General features: G+C 51.8%; 2 protein-coding genes across 8 annotated transcripts in view; one reads left to right on the plus strand and one right to left on the minus strand.

Annotated features, from left to right (window-relative positions):
• LOC149914304 (uncharacterized) overlaps positions 1-4,158 on the plus strand; it is a 162,854-nt gene extending 158,696 nt beyond the window's left edge. For 3 of the 7 annotated variants that reach the window (XR_016460515.1, XR_016460516.1, XR_016460512.1), the window contains exon 2: positions 271-1,265. Coding sequence is in view for 2 of the 7 variants with exons in the window: in XM_090127212.1 (XP_089983338.1) it covers positions 271-348; positions 2,691-2,747 (135 nt within the window). In the remaining 5 variants the exon portion in view is untranslated. Of the gene's footprint in view, positions 1-270; positions 1,266-2,690 lie in introns of those variants that run through there. The other 4 variants (XM_090127212.1, XM_090127213.1, XR_016460511.1 and 1 more) reach the window with 3 other exon arrangements.
• Positions 4,159-9,539: 5,381 nt separating this feature from the next.
• On the minus strand, positions 9,540-12,628 carry LOC149914315 (zinc finger CCCH domain-containing protein 11A-like). Its single transcript, XM_090127036.1, has 7 exons — positions 12,471-12,628; positions 11,706-11,829; positions 11,166-11,228; positions 10,828-10,914; positions 10,200-10,538; positions 9,817-9,893; positions 9,540-9,695 (listed from the first exon to the last, which is right to left on the minus strand). Exons 1-7 carry the CDS (start codon positions 12,522-12,524, stop codon positions 9,639-9,641), a joined length of 801 nt encoding a protein of 266 aa, XP_089983162.1. The 5' UTR covers positions 12,525-12,628; the 3' UTR covers positions 9,540-9,638.
• Positions 12,629-15,967: the final 3,339 nt, after the last annotated feature.

The raw sequence follows: 15,967 nt of genomic DNA on the forward strand, positions 1-15,967 counted from the left end.
AAGACCCAGTTGGAGGCACAGATAGAGGCAAGCTGAGGGGGATAAAGAGGGAGAATCTCAACGGGGCGGGGAAAAAAAAAAAACAAAAGGAAAAATGAGAATGAAAAGTAAGAAAAAAAAAAAGATGGAAAAAGAAAAAAAAATGGAAGTGCTGAAAACAGAAAAAAAGAGGCACAGAGGAGGAAAAAAAGTAAAAAGCAATCCATGTATATCAAGAGAAAGCAAGTAGGAAAGCTAACTGCAGCAGAGCAAAGGAAAGCAACCTTGCAGGAATGGAGGAGTGTGGGAAGAGCTGAGCCCCGGCCTGGCACAGGAGCTGCACGGCAGGAGAAGAAGCTGAGCCCAAAGGTAAGAGGAGCTCCTTGGGGCTTTTTGTGGGCTTGAAGCAAAGCTGAGAAGCCGTGCCCGGGAGGAGGTGTGGGTAGCTCCAGGCCACCTTGCTGTCTCCCCAAGAGATGCGGGCTGTGGGCTAGGCAGCGGGCAGGAGTGCTGGCCAGAAGCAAGCATCTGTGTGGAGAAAGGCAAAGGGCGGAGGAGGTTGAAGGGGAGCTACCGGGCATGGGCTTGCTCAGCAAGGGGAGCAGAAGCCTGAAGGGCACGAGAAGGGAATAGAGAAGGGCATGCAGAAGGAGAGAAGCTGCGAGCAGAGTTAAGAGGCACTTGTCAGAGCAGCAAGCAGAGCAGGCAAGTGTTGAGATTGGGAGTGAGTAGCAGGAAAAGGCAAGAGCACCAAGAAAAAGGAGGCGAGGGGCAAGCAGCTCAGGTAGGGAAAAGGAAGGGCATGCAGCTCAGGTAGGGAAGGGAGGGGACAGCAGCTCAGGTAGGGAAAAGGAAGGGCATGCAGCTCAGGTAGGGAAAAGGAAGGGGACAGCAGCTAAGCTAGGAAAGTGAGTGGATAGCAGGTGAGGTAGGTAAGTGAGGGGACAACCAGTAAGGAAGCCAAGTGAGCAAACATCTGCTCAAGTACGTAGTGAGGGGCAAGGAGCTCAGCTAGGTAAGTTAGGGGGAAGCAGCTCAGGTAGGGAATGAGAGGGGCCAGCAGCTCAGCTGGGAAAGCGAGGGGCAAGCAGGTCAGCTAGGTAATTTTTGGAACAAGCAGCTCAGGTAGGTAAAGGAAGGGACAGCAGCTCAGGTAAGAAGAGCAGGCAAGGGAATGGTAGGATAGGGCAAGGGGGGAGGTGAGGGAGAAAAGAAAGAATGGGGAGGGTAGGGAGGGCTTAAAGGGGGTTTCAGGAGTACCTATGATTATAAAAAAAAAAAAAAGAAAAATGAAAAACAAGAAAAAAAGGTGAAAGAAAAAAGAGAAAGGGAAAAAAAAGAGTAATAAAGGAAAAAAATAAAACAGGAAAAAAGAAAAAAAAATGGAAAACAAAAAGAGAAAACCAAGATGAAAAAGAAAAAATGAAAATAGAAAAAAATGAGAAAAGAGAGAGAAAAATGAAATAAAAAAGAAAAGTGCAATGAAAAAAAAAAGAAAAAAGGAATAAAAAAAAAAAGAAAAAAAGAGTGAAAATGAAAAAAGAAAACCAAGATGAAAATGAGAAAAAATAGATGAAAACAAAAAGAAAAGGAAAAGAGAAAAAAAAAAAAAAGAACAAGTGCAATGAAATGAAAAAAGAAACGAAAGCATAAAAAAAGAAGAAAAAGAAAAAAGCCCAAAAAGGTCAGAAAAAAAAGAAATGAGAAAAGAAGAAAAAAGCCAAGTAAACAGTCAAGAATAACAGCTGAGAAAAGACTGGATGGCCAAAATGTAGAGAAAGCAAAGCAGAGCACAGCAAGGGAAAGCAAGGCGAGAGTAGCAGCAAAAGGCAGGAGAATGAAGAAGGAGGGAGTGAAGAGCAGGAAAGGTGAGTTTGCCATAAGGCAAGGGGGAAGGGGAGGGGAAAGGCAGAAAAGGGGGGGTACGGGAGGGGAGGGGAGGGGAAGGGAAGGAGGGGGGGAGAGGAGAGAGGGGAGGGGAGGAAGGGAAAAATGGGAGGGCTGAGCCCCCGCCTGGCACAGGAGCTGCGCGGCAGGAGAAGAAGCTGAGCCCAAAGGTAAGAGGAGCTCCTTGGGGCTTTTTGTGGGCTTGAAGCAAAGCTGAGAAGTCGTGCCCGGGAGGAGGTGTGGGTAGCTCCAGGCCACCTTGCTGTCTCCCCAAGAGATGCGGGCTGTGGGCTAGGCAGCGGGCAGGAGTGCTGGCCAGAAGCAAGCATCTGTGTGGAGAAAGGCAAAGGGCGGAGGAGGTTGAAGGGGAGCTACCGGGCACGGGCTTGCTCAGCAAGGGGAGCAGAAGCCTGAAGGGCACGAGAAGGGAATAGAGAAGGGCATGCAGGAGAGAAGCTGCGAGCAGAGTTAAGAGGCACTTGTCAGAGCAGCAAGCAGAGCAGGCAAGTGTTGAGATTGGGAGTGAGTAGCAGGAAAAGGCAAGAGCACCAAGAAAAAGGAGGCGAGGGGCATGCAGCTCAGGTAGGGAAAAGGAAGGGCATGCAGCTCAGGTAGGGAAAAGGAAGGGCATGCAGCTCAGCTAGGGAAAAAGGAGGGCACAGCAGCTAAGCTGTGTGTTATGGGAAGTAATGTCAGTGATCTGAATGGCAGTAACCTGCTGTTCTGCATGGGGCTGTTGTGGAAGTTTACTGTTCAGACTTTCTTAGTGAGCTCTCCCTAGATTGTTTCTGTCCTATTTCTACACTTGCTTTGTTTTTTTCCAGTCCTCTATAATGAACAGCCCTGTGGCAACGATGCGGAATCTGCACCTGAAGGACTGAGAGGAAGAACATCAGAAGGCAGCAGCTGCAGTGTGTGGTGTTACAGGGCAGTGCTGCGAGTGCCGCCCAACTTGGCACTCCATGTCTTATCTGGTTGTACTCAATCAATAAATGATCACAATTACGGACTCAAAAAGAATAAGGCTGTCTTTTTCACCTTAGAGGAAAAAGGGGGCGATGGCAAGGAATGAGAGGCAGGTGAGGTCAGCTGTACAAAATCCCAACACAGATGGATAAGCTGCTTCATTAACAAGTCCAGCTTTTTCTGCGGCGGTGACCAGCATCTGTGCTGTTGTTTATCTGCAGTCAGGAATGTCATATTGCCTCTTTTTTCAACCCCCATTTACTCTTTCACAAAAGAGTATCAACTTTTGATACTGGTTCTGCAAACTGGGGAAGAGTAGCTTACAGAATGCCAACTGCTGCAGGGGACAGGTTGGAAGACAGCTGCTCCACCCGCCCATCTGCCACGGCAGCTCCTTGCTGGATGTGCCTGTGATAACTGCTTAGCTCCTGCCAGCAATCCCCTCACAATGGGGAGGAGAGCAGCACTTGCACAGTTGGTTTTACAAGCACTAAACAAGCACAACTAAAGCGCTCAAGGGAGACTGTCTTCAAGCACAGTCACAGAATGTCTGTTATACTGAAGACTAAAGGATATCACTTCCAATTGGCATCAGGGAGAAGACACAGAATAGGAGAATCACAGAATTGCCAGGGTTGGAAGGGACCTCAAGGATCATGAATCTCCAACCCCCCTGCTACATGCAGGGCCACCAACCTCCACATTTCACACTAGACCAGGCTGCCCAGGTTCCCATCCAATCTGGCCTTGAACACCTCCAGGGATGGATGGGGCATCCACAATCTCTCTGGGCAGCTGTTCCAGCACCTGACCACTCTCTGTAAAGAACTTCCCCCTGACATCCACCCTAAATCTTCCCTCCCTCAACTTCAAACCATTTCCCCTCGTCCTGCAGTTTTCTACCCTTTCCAAGAGTTGACTTCCCTCCTGCTTGTAGGCTCCCTTTAGGTGCTGAAATGCTGCAATGAGGTCACCCTGCAGCCTTCTTTTCTCCAGGCTGAACAAGCCCAGCTCCCTCAGCCTGTCCTCATAAGGGAGGTGCTCCAGTCCCCTGATCATCTTTGTGGCCCTCCTCTGGATCCTCTCCAACAGCTCCCTGTCTTTCTTGTACTGGGGGCTCCAGACGTGGTCGCAGTACTGCAGATGGGGCCTCACAAGAGCGGAGTAGAGGGGGACAATCACCTCCCTGTCCCTGCTGGCCACCCCTCTTCTGATGGAGCCCAGGATTCCATTTGCTTTCCCACCTGCAAGGGCACGCTGCTGGCTCATGCTAAGCTTTTCATCTATCAGGACCCCCAGGTCCTTCTCCACGGGGCTGCTCTCAAGGACCGCTCCTTCCAGTCTGTATGGATACCTGGGATTCCTCCGGCCCAAGTGCAAAACCTTGCACTGTGCTGTGTAGGACCTGATCAGGTTCACCCGGGTCCGCCTTTCCAACCTGTCGAGGTCCCTCCGAATGGCATCCCTTCCTTCAGCCGTGTCAACCGCACCGCTCAGCTTGGTGTTGTCAGCAAACTTGCTGAGGGTGCACTCGATTCCACCATCCATGTCGTTGATAAAGGTGCTAAAGAGCACCGGTCCCAAGACAGAGCCCTGGGGATGCCGCTCGTTACTGGCCTCACCTGGACATAGGGCCATTAATAACCACTCTTTGTCTGAGGCCTTACAACAAATTCCTTATCCATCGAGTGGTCCACCCATCAAATCCACATCCCTCCGGTTTGGAGATAAGGATGTGGTGGGGGACCGTGTCAAAGGCCGTGCTCAAGTCCGGGGAAATGACGTCAGTCACCCTCCCCTTGTCCACCGATACCGTCACTCCATCACAGAAGGCCACCAGATTGGTTAAGCATGACTTCCCCTGCTGAAGCCGTGCTGGCTGTCTCGGATCACACGCTCACTCCTCATGTGATCAAGCATGTCATCCAGGAGGATCTGTCCCATCATCTTCCCAGGCACAGAGGTGAGACTCACCGGCCTGTAGTTCCTGTGTCCTCCTTGCTCCCTTTCTTGCCAACGGCAGTGACGTGACCCTTCCTTCAGGCATCCGGGACCTCACCTGACAGCCACGACTTCTCAAATATGATGGAGAGCGGCTCGGCAGCCAGCTTCTTCAGAGCCCTGAGATGCACGCCATCCTGCCCATAGACTTGTACACGTTCAGTCTCACATCTCACCATCTATCTGCTCCATAGACTTGCACACGTTCAATCTCATCAGGCAGTCTCTCTGCTCTGCCCTCACAGCAGGGGGTATTTACCACCCCGGTCCCCACCTGGAGGTTTATGGATGCAGGGCTCAGGGACGTGACAAACTCTGGAATCCTGGCTGCCAGTGAAGACCGAGGCACAGAACTCATTCTGTACCTCAGCCTTCTCTCCATCTGTTGCAGGCAGTTCTCCTTTTACATTTACAAAGGAGGCACACTTGCTTTGACCTGTCTCTTCTGGCCAATGCACGTGTAGAAAGTCTTCCTGTTGTTTTTCACGTCCCTCTCCAAGTTCAGTTCTGCACCTTGTGTTTCCTGATCCCACGTCTGCAGGTCCAGACATCCCTGTATTCTTCCCAGGTGACACGGCCTGTTAGCCCTGTATTGCTCCAGGTGACACGGCCTGTTTGTTAGCCCTGTATTGCTCCAGGTGACACGGCCTGTTAGCAGAGCTCGTTGCTCCTTGCTTTGCCCCCAGCTGCCCAGCAGGTCTGCGCCGAGCCGATGGGCTTCCTGCGTCCTCTGCTTTCTATTCAGAGGGACGGAGAGCTCTTGTGCTCTCAGAAGGGAAGGCAGCCTTGAAGAGCAGCCAGCTTTGCTCACCATCTTTGTTTTTACAGACAGATCCCCAGAGATCTGGGCCATCAGCCCGTGAAAGCTTAAAGCTCGCCGTCCCAAAGCTCAGGTCCTGCCCCACTCCTTGCCATGCCCACATCCCTCGGATCACCAACCCCACAAGCCGTGCTCACTGCAGCCAGGCTGCCCCAACCTGAACGCCTTTCACTCATCATCTCCTCCGCACTGCTGAGCAGCAGATCCAGCCACGCTTCACCTCTGGTCGGTCTGCCCAACGCCCGGAGCACAAAGTGACCATGGCTGCATTCCAGGAGCCTCCTGGAGCTCCTGGAGCTGGCCGTCTGTCCTTCCAGCAGATCTCCAATGGCTGCAGTCCTATTTTTGTAAAGATAACTGGTATTTCTGGGAGGAAATGTCCTATTTTTGGGAGAAAATGTCATACTGAGGACTGTAATGTCATATTGTTTGGAGAAAACATGAGGTATTTCTAAGAAAACTGTGACTCCCTGGAGAAAGTATCACATTATGGGGAAGGGGGGGTATTGTAATGTTGTATTTTTTGGAGGAAACATGAAGTATTTCTAAGGAAACTGATATTTCTGGGAGGAAATATCATAATTTTGGAAGAAAATTTCATATATCTCTGATAAAGCTGGCATTCTGGGAGAAAATATCATGGATTTTGGAGAATGCTTGTATTTCCGGGAGAAAATATCGCATTTTTGGAACAAATTGTCATATTTAGGATTGAAAAGTGATCTTTCCGGAAGAAAACATCGTGTATTTGGGAGAACACTGATATTTGTGGGTTATAACGTTGTTTTTCGGCACTAGTGACACGAGAGGAGAGGCCGAAGCCCAGCTCACTACAAGCTCCCTTCAGGTAGTTCTAGAGAGCAGTAAGGTCTTCCTGAGCCTCCTCTTCTCCAACTGAACAACCCCAGCTCCTTCAGCCGCTCCTCGTGAGCTCTGTGCTCCAGACCCCTCGCCAGCCTTGGCGCCCTTCTTTGAACCCGCTCCAGGGCCTCGATGTCTTTCTGGCAGTGAGGGGCCCAAAAGTGGACACAGCACTCGAGGTGCGGCCTCACCAGAGCTGAGGACAGGGGGACAATCACTGCCCTGTTCCTGCTGGCCACACCGTTCCCGATGCAGGCCAGGATGCCAATGGCCTTCTTGGCCACCCGGGCACACTGCTGGCTCATTTCAGCCCAGCATCCATCAACACCCCCAGGTCCACTTCCTCTACGCATCTTCCAGCCGCTCCGCCCCCAGCCTGTAGCGTCGCCTGGGGTTGTTGCAGCCAAAGCGCAGGACCTGGCCTTTGGCCTTGTTGGAACTCATCCCATTGGCTTCAGCCCAGCTCTCCAGCCTGTCCAGATCCCTCTGTGGGGCCTCGCTACCCCCAGGCAGATCCACACTTCCAGCCAGCCTGGTGTCATCCGCAAACTTCCCGAGGGTGCACTCAGTGCCCTCAACTCATCAAGAAAGATCTTGAGGAGGACAGGCCCCAGCACCGACCCCTGGGGAACAGCACTGTGACCCACAGATACCACTTTTCTCACAGATACGTGACATTTTCATCCGGGAACACTATTTTAGTCCCCTACACATGATCTCTTCCACCAAAAAACAAGGACATTTTCTCCCAGGTAGACCACTTTTCTCCTAACTATGTGACCGATTATCCGGGAAATACCCATTTTTTCCTAAAAATATGGCGTTTACTCCCAGAAATACCAGCTTTCTCACATACATGTGATCTTTTCCCCCCAAAACAAGACATTTTCTCCCAGAAATACCACTACGCTTAGAAATACCTCACGTTTCATCCCAAGAATACTACTTGACGCTCCTCAGGATCACACTTACTCCCAGAAAAATGGCAGTTTCTTCCAGATAGACCAGTTTTCTCCCAAATACATGACATTTTCTCCAAGATAGACCACTTTTCTCCCAAAGACGGGACATATTCCCCCAGAAATACCAGCTTCGTCTTAAAAATACGGCCTTTTTTCCCAAAATACCAGCTTTCTCACAAACACCTGTCATTTTCCAACCAAGGATGCTACTATCTCCCAGAAACAGCAGTTTTCTGAGAAATACCTGACATTTTCTCTCAAAAGTACCACTTGACACTCCTCAAGAGGACATTTTCTCCCATATTTACCGTATTTTCTCCCCAAAGGACCAGTCGTCACACCAAAAATACCACAGTTGCTCTCGAATAGAAGACATTCTCTCCCACCATTTCCGAGTTCTCTCCCTCAAGTATGTCATTTTCTCCCAGAAATACCACATTTCAGTGGTAAATTTCACCTTCTCTTCCAAAAAGAGGATATTTTCTCCCAGAAATACCCCTTCTCTTAGAACTACCACACGTTTTCTCCCAAAAATACTGGATGACAAAACCAAATGGGACACTTGCAACCAAGAAGAGGACTGGCACAACTGCAGAGCGGTGCCATCCTCATTGAAGAGGTGACGAGGAGTGTACAGGGAGGGGAGCTGGGGACAGTCGGGGGACATGTGGGGTCTGCTGTGGGTGTGACATGGGGTCGGTGGTGTCACCATTGTTGGTTCTTCCCTTCACTGGATGCCACTGGGAGTCGTTGAGTGTCACTGTCTTCAGGTGACACCGTGACACAGGGTGACCTCGATGTGGAACAGCCGTGACGCAGTGTCCCCATCCCTGGCTGTCACTGTTGTTACCGTCATCTGGTGTCACCATCACTTGTGTGCCACCATCTATCGGGTGACACCATTCCCTGTACTCTGACCACCGCATAGGGCCAGGCACAGGCAGCTCTGCGTTGTCACCATGCTGTCACTGAGCCTCTCACTGTTCTTTGTCACCCCTCCAGGCCCACCTAGAGCTGGACCTGGTGACACTGGAGTCCTCTGGCGCTGTCACCATCGTCTGACATGAGGATGTGGACACGCACGGTGGTGAACTCTGTGCCACCACCAGAGGGGACTGTGTGACACCAGCGTGGCACAGCCGTGACGCGGTGTCATCGTCATCGGGTGTCGCGTTCGGCAGCCAGCATCGGGTGTCACCGTCATGCAGAGGGGACAAAAGGACCCCCTGGGGACGTTGAGCCGAAGCTGGGGACACTGTAACCAGCTGGAGGACTTCCTGGAGAAGTGGGGACACAGCATCGTGCTGTCACACCACCAAAGTTGGGGACACCTTCATGGCACCCTGGTGGTGTCACGTACTGGAGATGGGGACACCCCCACAGTGTCACCCCCACGGACCACTTTGTTCCCATGGGTCGGGGGTTGACACCCCTCACTTTTGCAATTAAGGTTTATTTTTCGATAATGGGGGTTAGAGGATGTCCCCCCCCATGTCCCCATGTAAACTAAGCATGCACGCTGCAGTTTTCAGCCTAGGCTTTTAAGAGCAAAGCCAGAAAATTCCACACCGCTCAGTACAAAGCTGTGCGATGATGAGAGTGACTCAAGCTCTGCCCAAAGGATGAAAAGTAGCATCAAAACGGCTGAAGAGAGGGGGGACAATGAGGCAAGGTAGCACTGCAGAGAAGTCAGGAGAACACCTCTGCCTTCCGGGATCAGGCAGCCGGCGGAGCCTCTCTTCCCCCAACAGAGACGCCTGCAGGGTGAGGGGCACACGCTCACTTCTGCTCAGTGCTGCCCCGAGAAACTCAGACAGCTCGAGACAGCTGTTCTCTAACTCAGCGCGCCTGTGCTCAGGCCGTGCTACTCGCAGTTCTGTGCACGTGCTTTGCAGGCAGTGCGTTTATGGGCAGGGCCAAGGACTGGTGCATCCATTGCTTCTATAACCTGCAGCATCCCCTGATGGAGATGTGGGAGTTCTGACCCAGCGCCGCGAGTGGAATAACGAGGAGGTGGTGCAGCAGCTCACTGAGTGCCACTGGACAAATCAGGCCGTGCGCTCTTTGTGAATACAAAGCTCCAATTGTTTATTGATGGACTGCAACCAGAGTGCCAAGTTGGGCTGCTGCCACGAAGCCGCTGCCTTCTGATGCTCCTCCACTCAGTCCTTCAGCTGCAGCTTCTCCATCATCTCCACAAGGCTGTTCATTGTGGAGGACTGGAAAGAAAGAAAGCGAGCGTCAAAGTAGGACACCGCTTCCCCCAGCATTCTACAATCCCCTTCACGTCTGACAGACAGAGAACAACAAGAGCCGTGTCTGTGCTCACCGAGGACTCACCTCTGCACGTGCAGCGGCAGCTCTCAGAGCAGCCTTCTTCATTTCTGCTCTCCTCTCTTTTTGTCGTTGTCGTCTTGCTATAGAGAAAGAGGAGAGAAATTCAGTTTGTCAACAGCAAAACCGCGGAAACATGGGTACATGAAAACAGGCTAGGAAGCCTCTCAGGGAAGGGTATTTCCAGTGGGACAAGCAGAAGGCCGTCATGGATTTCATGGGAAAAGAGAGGGTTACACTTTCTGGCACTTCCTTGCCATTGGACTCGGCAGCCTTCTACTCTTTTCCCCTCTCCGCAGAGAGAAGGAGAAAGCAAAGCAAATCCTAAGCAAACTCCATGCACCTGATAAGGGAAGCACCTCACCAGGGCAGCTGCAGCACCTTCCTACCTCTTCGCTTTGAGGTCCGGAACCGCTCAGTCGGCGCTGGGGCAGGCCCAGGGTGTGTTGCTGGAGCTGGCACACCGCCTCTGCTCTGATGTGGGCTCTGAGCCTTCTCCCCATCGCGCTCCACCTTCACTTGTTTCTTGGCAGGCCACAGCTCTGCTTTTTGCTCCTCTTCCTCCACTCCCTTGCGCTTTCTTGCAGCCATGGTCTTGGAGAGGGAGTGGTTGTCAACTGCAGGGGAAGGTCTTTCCCCTCTGCTGGGACCTGCTGTTCCAGGAAGCCCTCCTGGAGCCTGGAGAGGAGCTTTCGCGTACATCTTGCCGTTTGGCTCAGCACCTCTCCCTGTTCAAATCAAGCAAGGGGAAGCAGCAAGATTAAAAGAGAGTCACACACTGCCTTCGGTCTGCAAAATGGGCCACAATGCTAGGAACTCTCGAGTGTTCACAGCAATGGACCTTGGGATCTTGGCTGAACTGTGGGCCATTTCCAATTGGGACAGGAAAGGCAACTGTAATCCCCAGGGATTAAGATCTCAAGCAACACGCAACGACAGCAGTCCCAGGAAAGGACAGACAGAAAGCCTAACTAGAAAGACAGTGCACCAAACCCAGATGCTGCTGTGTGTCTGTACCTCTCTTGGGGGCTGTGCCACACTCCATGCTCCTCCCCTGGCTTCCTGCAAGGCTGCGCTTCACTGCAAGCCTGCTTGCATCAGCTTCTGTCAGAAAGGAAACAAGAAAGACATGAAGAGCATCTCTTTGGAGGAGCATTTTAGCACAGCCAACCACAAACTTCTGCTCCTCAAGCGTAGTTTCTTCAATTGGCCTTTCTGCTGCTACAACGCTGTGCCATTTCTGCAGTCAGCACAGATCTGCAGTGCCCCTTCTTTTCTCCTCCATCCCACACAGCCCTTCATGCAGCCCTATTTAGAGGCAGGTACCCACACCACAGCTCACAAGAGCTTCTTACCTGGGGAGGCTTTCCGTTTCCCCCCAAGCCCAGCACCATTCCATGGACGCGCAGGCTCCGTCCCTACAACAACAGATTGTGTGTTGATTTCACAGACACCAGGAGCAGCACTGTCCTGTTAGCCCACGTCCACCACAAAAACCAAAAGACACTCTTCTACAGCCAGAACAGAAACTGATCTTTAAACTGCAGTGCGCTTGCACAAAGCACTACTGCTCTCATTCCCGCTCAGGTGGCAGCAGAGGAACCCCAGTCTGCCTGACAGCTCTGCATGCTGCAGAGCAAAGCTGCGTCAGCACACAAAACGCTATCAGCTGCAAAAGTCGAGGCACGGATTTTTTGTCCCTACAGGGAATGCACTCAGCTCTGAGCACCACCACTTACACACACACTTCTGTCTCACTGCTGCCATCTGTTGCTGTCGGCCTCTCTAATGCTTCCACCATGGTTACCGGACACCCCTGCAGTGCTGCACCGCTCAGAAGTAATACTTAAAATGCATTCTTCCATACTTCATGACAGAGGACTGCAGAGACTCACTTTTGCGTGGTGCTAAGGATGGTCCGTCCCCATCGCGTCCCTCTGTGCGCTGCAAGGCGCTGTTGGATCTCTGGCAGCCTGCTGGGTGCTGCTCCCTAGCACAGGGAACCGCGCCGCGCTGCTTCTGAGGAGAGAAATAAAGGAAGGGCCATGGAAACAGCCACCCAACGTTTGCAAAGAGATGCAGCGTTCCAGATGGTGCCAGAGGTGGGTATCAGAGTGCTGAGACGTTAGTTATCACTAACGGAAACATTTGGGAGCGCATTCACAACATCTGCACGCGCTGCAATTTCTGGGCATATCCAGCTTTCTCATCGTTCAGGTGGAGAAGACGGGCGCTCTCAGACATCACTTCGGGGGGTTAAACCAACACACCTGCAAACACCAGCATTATTCCGAGGGAAACAGTGACTTCAGGTGCCACAGTTCAACCCATGCAAAATTACCGTACACAGCCTTAGCTCTTCACCACTATTTCTTCCCCACCCTTTACTACTGCAGGCAGCTAGAACTAACTTCTCAGCAGAAACCCAGGGCAGCTGGCAAACCATAACCAGGTGCAGCTGGCAGGAGGGCAGTGCCCGCTCTCTGCTCCCACCCTGCCCCAGCAGGTTAAGGAGCCTGGCAATGCTGTCCTGTTGCTGCAAGTGCACAACCCAGCCGCTTACTGAGCTAACAAAGGACCAGCAGGGCTCCCCCTGCTCCACCCCTTCCCCTCCAAAACCAGAGAAAGGAGAAACCCAAGCGAAAGAAACCCAGCCATACCTTTCCACGCGCAAAGCAGCGATGGCAACTGCGTCCGTCTCCCTGCTGAGACATGCTGGGGAACGTCTCAGGGGAAGCTCAAGTTCCCGGGGTCCTCTCCACAGGGACTGCCCGCACTGTTGGAAAGAGCTGGCTTCACTCTCTCTTCAAGTGCCTCGATCCCCCAAATCTCCTTTTGGAAAGGAAAAAGGAACCCTAAGGAAAGAACCTGCAAGTGAAAAACAGTGAGGAAGAAGCATTTTCCCAGCATTCTTCTGCTGTGCAGTTTAGACTCTCGGGCAGGGCAATGTCTCGAAACCAGCTGGTTACAAGGACTGTCCCCAAAATACACCCAGCTCCTGTACAGCTGCCATGATTTCTGACAGCAAGCGTTCTCCATCTCCTCAATAGTTACGCGCCTTGAAGCACATGGCTGGTGTTGCTGTCCTGAAGAAAACTCCCTCTGTCTCACTGCCAGCCGGGACGAGGGCTGATGCAGCGTGCCCACCCCAGCCCAGCTTTCCTGCTGAGACACCTCCCGGCAACCACCCAGCACCAAACCCAGCTCACCTGCTCGGCCTGCTCAGCCTGAGCTGTGCCCAGCTCACGCACACGCCGCAGCGGTGCTTCCGACGGGCTCTCGCAGGGTGATCTCTCAAGGAAAGCTCACAGCTCAGTCTCTGCGTGCAGCACACTCACCAGAGCACCAGCTCTGCTCACCGGCTGTGCCACAAACGCTCCCACCTCGGCGATGACTGTGACCTCAGCGAGTGCCCGCATCACTTCTGTGCTTCCATCATAAGCAAAGGGCGTGCTCACCTCCCAGATCCAAATTTTAGGAAACCAACACCACGGTCTCCCAACAGGTTTATTTAAGTAAAAGAACAGAGAAATTAAGATGACCCTCATGCAGCCAGTTCTTGCTCAGGTGCTGCACAATCGGACCAAGGAGATGTTACCCCCAGGCTGCCTCCAGCTTGGAGGATTTGAGCTCCCAAGCAACCAGCAAGCATTTGGACGTGCCCTCCCCCTGCTTTTTACAAGGACAGACGAGTCCTTCTTGGGATGCCAGCTATTCTGCAAAGGCGGAATAGCTCTGTTCTTGGGCCGCAGCTCCTTGGCCACGCGCTTCTCAAATACTGGGGCTGCATTACCTCCTGGGCATCCACACGTGCTCCGACTCTCCCGCAGGGTTTCTGGCTTCGTGCTGGGGAGCTTCTCATCTTCTGCAATATCATTCCTGCCTCCTCTGGTACCATCCTGGGAGATGCTGCAGAGCTCATGAGCCTGAACTACCTTCCTCCCATCAGCAGCTGCTCTTGCTTTAAAGAAGTGCCAGCACCTACGAATCAGCTTGGAGAAAGTAATTCTGGGGACCCAGAGACACTGCAAGTTTCAATGCAGCTCCCACAAGAACGCTGCTGTTAAATCCATAGAATCATAGAATGGATCAGGTTGGAAAAGACCCGAAAGATCATGGAGTCCAACCGCAACCTGACCATACTCCCCTAACTCTAACAACCCACCACTCAATCATGTCCCTGAGCACCACATCCAGAGCTCTTTAAACACGTTCAGGGACAGCCAGGACACATCCCCAATTAGCCAGGACTGCTGAAGGATGATGGAGAGCGGCTTGGCAGCCACGTCTGCCAACCCCCTCAGCACCCCAAGGTTCAATCCATCTGGCCCCATGGCTTTCAAAGCAGGTTTTGTTTCTTTAATTATTGTCTCCCATTCTATCTTTTCTTTTAGAAAGGAATCTAAAAGATGAAAAGTAAGAAAGTACTAAACAAAATGAATCAAAAGAAATGAAAAAAGGAAAGAAAGGGGAAGAGATGAAAAGAGACGGAAAGAAAAGGGGAGAGGGAAAGAAAAGGGGAGAGGGAAAGAAAAGGGGAGAGGGAAAGAAAAGGGGAGAGGGAAAGAAAAGGGGAGAGGGAAAGAAAAGGGGAGAGGGAAAGAAAAGGGGAGAGGGAAAGAAAAGGGGAGAGGGAAAGAAAAGGGGAGAGGGAAAGAAAAGGGGAGAGGGAAAGAAAAGGGGAGAGGGAAAGAAAAGGGGAGAGGGAAAGAAAAGATGGAAAACAGAAAACAAAATGAAAAAAGGAAAAAAAGGAAAGGAAGGGAAGAAAAGAAGAAAAAGGAAAGGAGAAAAAACTCCTTCCATCACCACTGCTACCACAAGCACTAAACCATATCCTGTAACTCCTAATCCAGATGCCTCTTGAACACTGCCAGGGACGGCGACTCCACCACCTTCCTGGGCAGCCATTCCAGTGCCTGGCTGCTCTCTGAGAGAACAAGTTCTTCCTTATGTCTAACCTAAACCTCCTCTGGTACAACTTATGGCCATTTCCTCGGGTCCTGTTTGTTGCCTGGGAGACGAGGCCAAACCCCTCCTCATCACAGCCTCCATTCAGGAAGTTGTAGATTGCAATGAGGTCTCCTCTGAGCCTCCTCTTCTCCAGACTGAACAACCCCAACTCCTTCAGCCGCTCCTCGTAAGGCCTGTGTTCCAGACCCCATACCAGCTTTGTTGCCCTTCTCTGGACACGTTCCAGGGCCTCAATGTCTTTTTTTGTAGTGAGCGGCCCAAAACTGAACACAGTGCTCAATGCGTGGCCTCACCAGGGCTGAGTACAGGGGGATGATTCCCTCCCTGCTCCTGCTGGCCACGCTATTTCTAATGCAAGATGCTGTTGGCCCTCTTGGCCACCTGGGCACACCTCTGTCCCTGGAAAGGTGATGGAACAGCTTGTGCTGGATGCCATCTCCAGACAACTGGAAGAAAAGGAGGTTATCAGGAGTAATCAGCAAGGGTTCACCAGGGGGAGGGCATGCTTGACCAACCTGGTAGCCTTCTACGATGTTGTCACTGGCTGGGTGGATGTAGTGCATGTAGTCTACCTTGCTTTCAGCAAGGCGTTTGATACCGTCTCCCACAACATCCTTATGACAAAGCTGAGGAAGTGTGGACAGATGAGTGGACAGTGAGGTGGGTTGAGAACTGGCTGACTGGCAGAGCGCAGAGGGTCGTCGTTGGCGGTGCAGAGTCCGGTTGGAGACCTGTAACCAGCGGTGTTCCTCAGGGGTCGGTGCTGGGTCCGGTCTTGTTCAACATCTTCATCAATGTCCTCAATGAGGGAATAGTGCTCACCCTCAGCAAGGGTGATCTGTGAGGCCCCGTGTACTGAAAGGCAGCCACACGGTCTCCCATGAGCCTTCTGTTCTCCGGGCTCAACAAGCCCAAACCTCTCAGTCTCTCTCCAAAGGAGACATTCCCGATGCTTTGAAGCCTTTGAAGTCACGTTCCTGATGTCCAAGTTACGTGCCCATCATGTGTTAATGCTGTTGTGCCAATCGGTGGGCTCAACAGCTGCAACAAAGACACCAACGTCTTTGGGATAGGCTTATTTTACTGCCTATGACAAAATAAAACCAACAGTAATATTGGCAGCGTCTATAGCCAAAAGAGAAGCTTAGCAGTAAAGGGAATAAGCAAGGCAGTGGGCCTACTC

This window comes from Phasianus colchicus, chromosome 30 (assembly GCF_987193195.1).
Source record: "Phasianus colchicus chromosome 30, bPhaCol1.hap1.1, whole genome shotgun sequence".
In the NCBI taxonomy this organism is placed as follows: Eukaryota; Metazoa; Chordata; class Aves; order Galliformes; family Phasianidae; genus Phasianus; species Phasianus colchicus.